General features: G+C 47.4%; 1 protein-coding gene across 1 annotated transcript; it reads left to right on the top strand.

Annotated features, from left to right (window-relative positions):
* The first annotated feature begins 3074 nt into the window (after positions 1-3074).
* Positions 3075-11150, top strand: LOC119463899 (toll-like receptor 2). The gene is made up of 2 exons (XM_037724720.2): positions 3075-3124; positions 8543-11150. The coding sequence occupies exon 2, from the start codon at positions 8549-8551 to the stop codon at positions 10835-10837; it is 2289 nt and encodes a 762-aa protein (XP_037580648.2). The 5' UTR covers positions 3075-3124; positions 8543-8548; the 3' UTR covers positions 10838-11150.
* The last annotated feature ends 544 nt before the right edge of the window (positions 11151-11694 follow it).

The raw sequence follows: 11694 nt of genomic DNA, 5'->3' as shown, positions 1-11694 counted from the left end.
TCGGTCCATAAAATCCACCTCCGTGAAGTGCGCCGAGCATATTCTGCGGTTGTTGACCTCGTCTCTGGGCAAACCCATTAGGTCCATCCTTCCAGCGTAGGTTAAAAACGCTTCCATCCCGTGGAACAGTGAAGATCATAAATTATAACATCGCAGTTGGAACATACAAAACTGAGCGCGTTTCGCGTCGCGGCCGAGTACTAGTTGCGATATGTCAACCTTAATTCTCAGAAACGCATTTTTAAACGATGGCGACCAATTAGCTAGAGATAAGCACAAAGCGCACAACTACACTCGTGTTCCTTGCGATACGCACAGGTGGTACTATATTTATCAGGAGCTTTATGTTCGCTGCTTGTGGCATAACGATTTACTGCACCATTGTGGTGTTTTCAAATCAGCTAGATGCTGCCTCACCGCCGGACAGCCATGTACTACGGCGCACAATTACTATCACAAATAAAAACCGGGAAGTAAACTGCACAGTGCTCACCTGTTGTCTTTGGGGATGCGGAAGAATTTCACGTCGCATGGCTCACTTCGTCTTGATGTGTTCGCACATCATTGAAACACACACGAACAGCGACAGCTGCGAGACATTGCGGGGAAAAGCCGACAAACGTGCAACGGTAGGTTACCACACGGACCACACTGCTAGCGCGGAAGGCGAAACCCGCAAAACTGACCACATAATGCGAGAAAAAAAAAATACTGCCGTTTTGGCTGTTATCAGCACGGCTGACGACGAGCGTGGGCCGCGCCAGCCGGGCCGCTGATAGTTATAGGCGAGAGAGAAACGACAAAGTTAAGAGAGGGTTGACAAGAAAAAAAAAGGAAAAGCGATTTTGGTTTCGCATCCATCTCATGGATGGCGCTGCAATTTGCGTGGACAAAAAACCAGCGGAGTTTCCGAGGCCTGTCGAGGGCTCGAAAAGCTGTTGCAGCACGGCGACGCAGACAACAAGCGGACCCGGAGTCTAGGGCGCGGGAAGCTGCAGCAAAACGGCAACGCCGGCAAGCAGACACGGAGCTGAGGGCTCGCGAAGCTTCAGCAGCACGGCAACGCCCGCCGTGGTTGCTCAGTGGCTATGGTGTTGGGCTGCTGAGCACGAGGTCCGAGGGATCGAATCCCGGCCACGGCGGCCGCATTTCGATGGGGGCGAAATGCGAAAAACACCCGTGTACTTAGATATAGGTGCACGATAAAGAACCCCATGCAGGTGGTCCAAATTTCCGGAGTCCCCCACTACGGCGTGCCTCATAATCGAACTGGTTTTGGCACGTAAAACCCCATAATTTAATTTTTTAATTTTCAGCAGCACGGCAACGCCGGCATGCGGACCCGGACCTGAGGGCTCGCGAAGTTCGCGCTTGAACCGAGCACCGGCGCCACCAACCTCAGGTAGAGAACGCTTCCGGCGTTTTGCCGCCGCTTCCCGCGCTCTCGCCGCCTCTAGGTGCGCTTGCCGGCGTCGGGGGATTCACGGTTAACCGAATAATTCGCCCACTCATCATCATTCACTTCGCGGATTTGCGGTGATTTTTTTTCTCTTTATCTCCAGCTTGGCCATAAGCCTGAACAGCAGTTTGTCAAATTACACTCGTTTGGTATGTGCTACGACAAGTGACATAAAACACCCTTATGAATTTATCGCGGGCAATCCAGTGCAATAGACAGTTCTAGTATTGCGGAAATGGCACCACGCTAAACGCAAAAAAAAAAAAATACCGGGGTCAGACTGCGCATGCTCAGAACGCTATTTCGGTTTTGCGCGTAGCGTGCGTCCGCTATTTTTCGAATATAGCGGAGACGCTAAACGCTCGCTAAGTTTTTAGCGTTGCAAACATGGCGGCACCTTCGGCCCGAGCGCTTGACATGCAGTCTCTTTTCAAGGCTTGGCGTGGATCCACACGGCTAGTTTGGTTGTCGAGCTGCTCAGTTTGCTGCTTTGACTACTCGCAGCTAGATGACGCGGCGAAGTTTTGCGCTTAGCGGCGCATCGTTGTCTTACGCTATACTAAAACTCTATCGAACAGCGTTCCGCAAAGATTTAGCGTGCGTAACACGCTAACGCTAACGCAAACATTTTCCGCAGTACTAAAAATCTCTAATGAGATGCTTGGCGCGTTTAGATTTCGCCACCTCGACAAGCTGAACCGTTGTAAGTAGTAGCAAATGTGCGCGTTCGCAGCGTGACTTCTGCACTTCGAAAAGTATAGATTGCTCTGAAATTTATGATACTGAAGGCATATAAAGCGCAATAAACAAAGCCACAAGAACGTCTAAAGCCTCAAGCATGAAGACAAATCCATGTACTTCGGTGGCCTCGTGTGGACAGTTAGCGTCGGTTTGGCCTGTGGCGCCTATTCACCTACAGATTGCGGCTTCAACGTGCACCAGCAGTGCATCGCTTACTGCTTCGCTTGCGATGGCACCACCTAAGACAACTGCTTTGCTAAAAGGCACAGAAAGGCAACGACGTCGCCGGCCGAATCTCACTTAGCTCCGGTGAGAGACACGCCAGCGTGAAGCAGAAGGCCTTCGCGCGTTCGCGGCGCACGGCGCGAGCTCTGCCACTGGAATTCCTGCTGCGGCGCGCGTCGCAGCTCGAAAGGCTGCCGTAGCCACAACGGAACCGGACGGACCACTCGCCAACAGGACGCAGCGCTCTTAGGAAGCCTGCAACATGGTCGCGGGCCCGCAAATTGTACGCCTTTCGCTACAGCAGCCATGTGAGTTCACGAAGCAAGCATGCAACAGCTTCTGTGAAGACACGTTTCACTTTCGTGTTCTATACCGATTCCTATGAAAGAGGGATCAACCGTGATTTTTTTTCCCGAAAATATTCCTTTGTGCAAATGATGCAAATTTACTATTTTTGGGCCAAATAGTTCCTGCCCACGTGTGTGCTTCCTTCGTCCTTGTCAAATTTATGATTCCTTGCCGCCATTTCCGACGCCGCTTCCTCATCCTTTTGTGCGCATGCAGCGATAACAGAAGCGGTTAGCGGATGCATTTTTTTTTTATGTTCGCTGTCTTGCTCGTAGGGAAGCTCCGTTACTCTGCGCCGGGACCTCAACGGTGCCTCACAACAACCGGCGTCAGGCGCTGCGCTATGAAAAGGTGACACGACAGCATTGTTTCTTATTCCATATCTTGTTTCTTTACTACAACAGCGGTAGCTAGGAAACGGGTTTGCGTCTTCAGCTTCGTGCCTTTCTCCGAAGCTGTGCCTTCGAGCACAGGCCCCGAAATGGCGCACACGTTAACCAGTCCTCAGAAGGTGGTCGACCCATCTGATCAGAAAAAAGCGGCATCCGTGGTCGGGCTGATGGTAGTGTGGTATTAGAGCTCGTCTACGAGTCAGACGCAAGCAGGTATAGGTGCTTTGCCCTCCACAGGCGTCAACACCGTCTGCACTTGCTCTTGGCTAGACCGGCATTACCACTTCAATGTTTACAATATACGGGGTGCTTTTTTTTTTTAGATCGGACAGAATTTTTTAAATATCACCTGTGGCAGATAGCGTAATTGTAGTTCTCGAGCTAGATTACACGAAGCGGTGAACACTACTACCACGAGAAATCAAAATTCATTATCGTCTAATTAACAAAAAATCTGAAATTAACGTTTTAATTTATTACCTTACGCCCCATATTGCAATTTACGAATTGGTAGCCTGTGACCTTGCAAGCCATATCCACTCGGAACGATTCTAAGTTTCACACGGATTTAAAAATGTGCGCCGTGAAACTTGCAGCAAAAATGCACTCTCTTGTTCCATTTACTTTTTCTTAACAAACCTACGTATTATGAATTAATGCACAAAATCAACTGGAACGCCCATGAATTTCATCGAACATTTTGGGAATGAATATGTCGAAACTGGTATCATCCTGAAAATTTGTACCCAACGGTTACGCCTTGCGAACTCACCTGCTACAATTAGTAAATCACAATAGGTGCTGTAAAAATCCCTGAAAAAGGTAATCAGTAATTTTATTGTTAATTAGTGGATTGAGCATTTGGGTTTCTTGTGCAAGTAACGTCCGCTTCTTTGAATATTCCAACTCAAGGACTACAGTTACACCATCTGCCACAGGCGATTACTGAAAATTCTTAATTCTCTAAAAAAAACAAAAAAAAAAAAAAAAAGCCGTCGGTACGTTTTTCAGCGGGCCTGTAATGTATTTAGGTTCTATAGAATTACATTTTCGAAGCAGTTGTTCACTGGTCAGCGAGTCACTCGCAATTAAACTGCTGAAAAATGTAAGGCGTAAAGGGGGAGCCTATATTTAAGCGATTCGAGTGCAATTGTAAGTTCTATGCTTCTTAACCGTAATGGCGCAGGAGAGCCAAATGCAAACAACATGGTCCGGTGGGCTTGACACCATCTTCAAAGTGAACACATAAATAGATCTTGGGGACAGCATATAGGTGAAGAAATGCAAACGATGCCGGGTACTCCGAAAACAATTTTGAGTTCTTTTACACGCTTTGGCATAATATTGGTTAAAACAGTCTAGTTCCTGCAAAAGTTTGCCGTGACCCAGCTTATGTAATCAAATTCAATACATGGTTACATAATCAGGCAGGCCAGATTTTTTTAACTTAAGGCAGCGCGAAAGACGGAACGCCAGTAACAGAAGGCCACAGACACCAGCGCTTCTTTTACTGCTCCGTCTTTCAGGCTGCTTTATATAGGTCCCAAGTATGTCGTACCAACTCGCCCAAACATCTACATTAGCTGATTCTTGCACTTTTTTCATTGCACGCATGTAACAAATTATTATTATTATTATTATTATTATTATTATTATTATTATTATTATTATTATTATTATTATTATTATTATTATTATTATTATTATTATTATTATTATTATTATTATTATTATTATGTTCGGTGTTTGCCGTTAATGTGGCCAGTGGAATGCCTGTTCAAGCCGTTCCGTGGGGTGCTACACGACAATATGCTTCATGCTTCCAAGATAACCCCCAAGGACCAAAGTGGATGTCTTTGACCAAAACTCTCGCGGACTACGCACCAAAGCACGTTAATTTTTTTCTAATGCAATTTCGTCTTCTGTTTCTATTTTTGTTATTTCCGAAACCTGGCTGTGCAGTGAAATTTCCTTTTTCGACTTTTTCCACCACACTACAACGTCTTCCGCAGTGACGGGGACTTTGGTGGATATAAACAAAACGCTCGTGGCATACTGATTGCTGTTGACAGTTCACCAAGATGCGTTCGGCGCAATGACACAGAAAGTGTGCAGGAGTCGGTTTGGCTAGAAGTCGGCCTGTGAAAAATTGTTAATTGGATCTTTCTATGTATCGTCTAATATTTCTCCTGTCTTGTTTGATGAGGTCATCTCTTCTATTGAAAGTGAATGTCTTCCCATAGAAAGCACAGAGTAATCCTTCTTGGTGATGTTATACACCTGGAATTGATTGGAACACGCTTAGATATTCACACTACAATCATTACATAGAGAACAAATGTAGCCTGCTGTTGGAGTTTGTCCTTCTGTTCCCTTCAGCAGCACAACTTGATCGCCAATTCCTGTGGCAACGTCTTGAGCCTTTGCCTTTCGAATGCTCAATTTATAATTGTCTTTCGTTCGAATATTTCGCGTGTGCGAGAAGTTTCATCCGTCACTAAAGATAACTGCCTCTGTGTCAGCCCTAGGCAGAGATCTTCCAGTGGCATTAATGAATCCTCTCGCTTTGCTTTCAAGCGCGGGGATTATGTTGGTTTACATGATTTCTTGTCCACCACCGATTCGTCCCTGGTCACAGACGACACCAGTCTTGGTGACCAAGTAGGTAAGTTTACGAAGCTTGTTTTGAGCACTATGCGCAAATACATTCCCCAGTACAGTCCTAAGCCCTCTAAATATCCCCGCTGGTTCTCATCTGAAATTTTAACTGCCCTAAAGTATAAAGATCGCGCGCGCCGTAAATCCAGAAGTCCTGTGCCTAATGAGTGGAGAGAAGAATTACACTTTTTTCGGACTCCCTGCAACCGCTTCTATGAGCGGGATCACGACTCATACATTGAATTCTTGAAGAAGAGCGCCTCCGACCGGCCGGTGGAATTTTGGAAGCAATCCGCAATCGCTCTATAGTAAACGTGGAGAGTGTTTTCGCCTGCTCGACTCTAGAAGAGTAGAAGTCCAAACAGTCGCGGATCGTTTCGCTGCCCATTTCTCATGCTTATATAAAGCTTCAGGTTTCAACCCTGGAGTCAGTCGGCAGCACACTACGGTTCCTATATCTATATACTGTTGATTTGTTTGGTGAAAGGCTCGTCAGCGAATGCCTTAAGCGCTTCAAGCCTTCCCTATCCTGCGGCCCTGATGGCATCCCCTCCGCAATTCTAAAAGCTTACGGCAGTATATTTGCGCCAGTATTGACAATGTCTATATTTAATAACTCTTTGAATACTTCCACTTTCCCTCACATGTGGAAAACTGATCGTGTTTCTCCCGTATTTAAGTCTGGCTGTAAAACTTATGTCTTAACTTATCGGCCGATTTCTTTTCTCTGTACAACGTCAAATATTTTGGAGCTTGCTCTTCACAACGTATTGTCATTTAATGTGAAGAACTCTTTGATTCCGAATCAGCATGGATTTCTCAGCGGCCGCTCCACTGTCGCAAATCTCGCGAGTTTCACGACAAAGATATCCGCGCCAGTACTCCAAAGGGGGCAAGTTGACACCATTTCCTGTGACCTCAGCAAATGTTATGCAGTCAGCCACTCACTCCTTCTGATCAAGCTTACATACTTTGGTGTTGACTCGTCAATTGTCAATCTCTTACGGAGTTATCTTATTGGTAGACCATGTTTTGTTAACGTCAATGACCAACCTCTCCTTTTTACAATGCAGCTAGCGGCGTCCCTCAAGTATCAGTATTAGGACCACTACTTTTAAAAAATTGGTAATGACGTTCATACTATTGATACTGTTGATGAGCGTCGCATCCTGCAGTCTGACCTGTTTTCTTTTTCTAAATGGGGCACAAATAACCTCACCTTGAATGTTGCTAAAACCAAAGTTACTACTTTCACCCGCAAAACGGCAAGCCTTGCTTTTTCATATTTTGTAGATTCTGTATCATTGTGTAAGGTCCGTGAGATCAATTATCTCGGTGTACTTTTTGATACCAATTTACACTTGTCAGCTCACACTGACCGCACTGTAATGCGGGGTATGTGCACTCTTGTCTCTGTTTGCAGACTATCGATAGAGTTCAATACTCCTACACCGTTCCGAAAGTTGTGCACAACAATCTGTCTCCCTCAACTAGAATACGCGTTGGTCGTGTGGAACGGCGTTTCTAGATCCAACAGTGACGTTATAGATCGGGTCCAGAAAATTTTCTAAGCATATATCACCACCGCTTTGCTAACACGGACGCTGGACTGTTGGATTATTGTCGTTGCCCTTATTTCGCTGCCGACGTAATGGCGCTGACCTTCTGTTTCTTTTTAAACACCGCCAAGGTAACCTCACCTGCCCCGAACTCCGGAGCTGTATCAAGTTTCGCATTCCGTGCATGCAGTTTCACATACAGTTCAACTGCACTTCTTCTCCTTTTCCTTTTGTATTCACCCTGCGCCTTGCGGAACGCACTCTACTTTTCAAGATTGTTCTTTTTATTCATAGTTTTTTTCACCTATGTTCCCCTCCTGTTTTTTTCCAGTTTTTATTGCATGCGTGCGCCAGCACTCATATCTCATGGTTGTTCCTAGGAACGGTAAATAAATTATCGATTGATTTGTTGATAATTGGATTGATTGTGATTATTAGTATTTTTGTTTTTATTAATATCCACAAATACATCCTGCGAGGTACCGTCCGATCCAGCAGCAGCCCCCCCCCCCCCCCCCGAACACGGGGGGGGGGGGGGGGGGTAGGAGCGGACAAAGCAAGGGTAGCTTTATAACCGATGCCTTTTTACAAAAGAGTGATGCGCGTATGCCTAACACAAGCGTTGTCGTCGCCTAGGTTTTGCAACGTACGCAAAACAATGAAAGACGGATTCATTAGGGAGGTTTACATTTTGCGTGTAGAAATGGGTTTGGGCACGGACAGGTACCTCTGCGTACACAAAGTGTCAGGCCAGACGCGTGTTTTTTTGTGCTCCTTTGAGGTTCTTTTGTGAGCCCCGGCGGTTTGCGTCCCCCACCTGGGCGTACGCAAAATCTAAAACTCCCTACTAGTCGATAACAGCGAAGAGCATTATCTTACTAAGTATAGACCAAATAACACGACGAAAAATTTACGTTCCTTCTTCATTGCGTTTCTGTGCTGTTTACGTCCTACAGTTACAAACGAATCACGTTTTTCGCATTATGGGAGCGAAAACGAAAACAGAAATTGGGGAAGCGATGTCCATACGAGTTTCACAGCAAGTGGTCGAGTTTTCTAAGCCTTGCATTAATTGGCAGGCGATCTGGTGGTATCGTTTTACGGTGTGACATTATTGCAGAATAATGTGGCTGATTTACGTCACAACTATCTGGTTGCAGGTACCGATGGATACAAGAATCGCCGTAGTGCTTCTTTGGATTGCGACAAACGTCCATGGCCATGGATTGTACCATCCTTGCTACGAAATCAGGAGACAAAGCACATTGCTCATTCAATTCCGGCACTGCAAGGTGACCGTTGAAGACGGGTACCTTAACGCTCTTTGCAACATCCTAGTCGTGTTACCGCCCCTGCAAAAGTTTATCCCCGCAGATCCCGAAGTACTGACGATGGAACAGCTGCTTGTCTCGGACAAGCCCGTTGTCAATATGACTTCGGAGGACGGTCCTGTGTGCCTGTCGCTGCGCACAGTTAGGTTTAAGAAGTGGAATTACTTCCCGCAGGCTCTGGCCAAGAACTACGACCAGTTTGTGACGGCCGAGCAGAGGCACTTCGGACCATTCAGCGTCTATTCTATGTTAATCTACATTCGCCAGATGACCTTCAACATCACGTTCAACAGACACCCGCCATTAGCTGCCGCCGTGTGCAGTGGTAGGATGGCAGACGGAAGCTGTAGATTTGACATCTACGGCTTTGTGGACCGCTATCACCACAATTTCAGTTCAAAACCGGACATACCGGCGTTCGTTAAATACTGGAATCTCCGCTTCACTTTGACGGAGGCCGTGAACGTCACGTTCACTGACACGGTCAAGATGATCCCCGTTGCACTGTTCAGGATTGTAGCCCTCACACCTATCAAGCATGTTGTCTTCCACAAATGTAACTTTGAGCGAATCGGTTTTAACGAGATACCGCGCGTCAAGGGCCTTGAGAGCCTGGGGTTCTTCCAGGCGCCTATTAAAGAAATTCATCCCTTTGCTTTCGACCTGAACAGAGATCTGAAAAACATTTCACTTATCAGCACAAGGCTTTCAGGCATTCCAGAAGCGATCTTTCTGTTTAAACAGCTTGACACGCTCGACATGAGTGACACAGACGTGCCTCTTGACGTCCCCTTCGGGTTTTGTCCTGGAAAATGCCTATGGAACAGCACTGCTCTGCGGCTGATAATTAGCGGCACCAACCTTACCACGTTACCAAATCGCGCCTTCTGCGGATTCCCGATGCTCAAGCAACTCTTCTTGGACAGGTGTCATCTGACAAATATCCATGGGTCACCGTTCGAGTGCTTGGAACAGCTAGAAATTCTGTCAATGTCTGGCAACGATATTAAGTGGCTCCACGGAGAAAACTTGAAGGGTCTTAAAAGCCTCGTCTATCTGAGTATGAGCAATAACGGTATCGCCTATTTGCAAGGTTCGCATGTATTATCTAATCTCATCTCTCTCCGCACACTGGTACTCGCCCAGAACGAGCTCAAGGAAGTGCAGTTTGATCCCATGAACAATTCCTCTATAGAGGAGCTTAATCTCGCAGGGAATGAGTTACGGCTATGGAGGCCGCCACTCTTTATTCACATGCGTAAATTGAAAAACCTCAACTTGGCGGACAACGAACTCGCCTGGATAGACGATGACATGCGGCGTGACTTGTACGACATCGACCACGTGAACGTGAGTTACAATCCCTGGGACTGCTCCAGCTGCCAGCTGAGAAACCTTCATTCTGTTCTGGAAATGCACCCAGCAATGTGCAACAATTGCGTTTCATGTGCACAACCTCCGGAGAAATACGGGAAGGACGTCCGATACGTGACTTGGTCAGAAGATGACTGCGGCCCGCTTGACCAATACAGGACATACGTCGTCCCTGTGATCCTTTCCTTCATGAGCATCACCGTGCTGGCCAACGTTCTCTACCGCAACCGCCGGTACTGCATGTACGGCCTGCTGTACCTCAAGGTAGCCATCAAAGGATATCGAAGGCAAAGGAACTCTGACCGCTTTCTCTGGGACGGCTTCCTGTCCTACCACACCTCGGACGCCGACTGGGTTCGGGACGTACTCATTCCAAGGTTAGAGTCACCTCCCATGCGGTTCCGTCTGTGCGTGGCCGAGCGAGACTTTATTCCGGGTCTCCCGATTGTTGAAAACATCTGCCGCGCCATAACGCAGAGTCGCACATCGGTTTTCGTGTTGAGCCGCGAGTTCTGTCGTAGCCGCTGGTGCATGTTCGAGCTGAGACTGGCACACCACCACCTCTCCGAAAGCGATCGCTGTGATGGTATCGTGTTGGTAAAGAAGAATGACGTAGACGAGTCTGAGATGGGCGACATCGTCGAGTATCACGTCAAGTCACGCACCTACGTCCAGTTGCCCTTGGAAGGTTCGGACGATGCGCAGAATGGACTCTTTTGGCTCCAGCTTCAGGCAGCATTGGAACACTAGAAGTGCTAACATGGCTGCGTTATTCAGAATAGAAAACGTGGTGTGCCGCAAGCAACATTTCAAAATGAGAAACTATGGGGGCACCTAAGCAATTATTATGATGTGTAAATGCGAAAGCATTACTTGTCGCCGAGTTATGTCACCGAGTTTAGTGTTGCGGCAGAATATTGCTGAGTTTAGTGCTGCTGCATAATGAGTCCGAGTGTAATGTTGCTGCTTATGAGGTCGCAACAACGCGAGACGCACAAACCGACCATATCGCCATCTCTCACCTGAAGTTTATGTGCGGAGAGCTCATTAAAGAAGTGTTTCACGTCCATCGCATTGAGTGTTCTTTCTCAATGACACCACCTTTCAGCACGATAACGCCACTTTGCCGGGCGCTGTCGGGGACTTGGGGAGTGCACGCTGCCTCGCTGCAGCCGCTGCAGTTCCCCGTGCTCACTGTGCCTTTCGCATTGTTGGGGACTTTGGTGGTGAAAGTTGTTTCGCTGCTGCAGCTCGCTTCGCACGTTTCGCTGTGTTGCGACGGTCTCGTACTTTGTCGGCAGTGAAATGGCGCCTCCTGCCACGCTTTGCTGTCGCATCTGATGATGGAGACGCGAGCAATTCAACTTCGGACGATGAGGACTCCCCAGCGCCGACAGTGGCACCGCTCCTATCATGCGCCATATAGTGAATCGCCCGCTAGGCAGAGCCCGACCACGCGCACAGCCTCGAATATATTCATAATCGTCGCCCGTTGCAAAGATGACGCAATGCAACGCTGGTGCTGTGGTTAGCGCGCTCGGATACGGAGCGATAGCAGTGGCGGCGGGGCAGACGATCTAATCCTCACTGTGGCCACTATTTTTCAG

This window comes from Dermacentor silvarum, chromosome 9 (genome assembly GCF_013339745.2).
Source record: "Dermacentor silvarum isolate Dsil-2018 chromosome 9, BIME_Dsil_1.4, whole genome shotgun sequence".
Taxonomy (NCBI): domain Eukaryota; kingdom Metazoa; phylum Arthropoda; class Arachnida; order Ixodida; family Ixodidae; genus Dermacentor; species Dermacentor silvarum.
Note: the sequence above shows the minus strand (reverse complement) of the source record. Positions and strands in the feature narration are given on the sequence as shown.

Bases quoted from the DNA above. Each gene is read 5' to 3' on its own strand.
- LOC119463899 (XM_037724720.2), top strand. From the start codon at position 8,549: ATGGATACAAGAATCGCCGTAGTGCTTCTTTGGATTGCGACAAACGTC.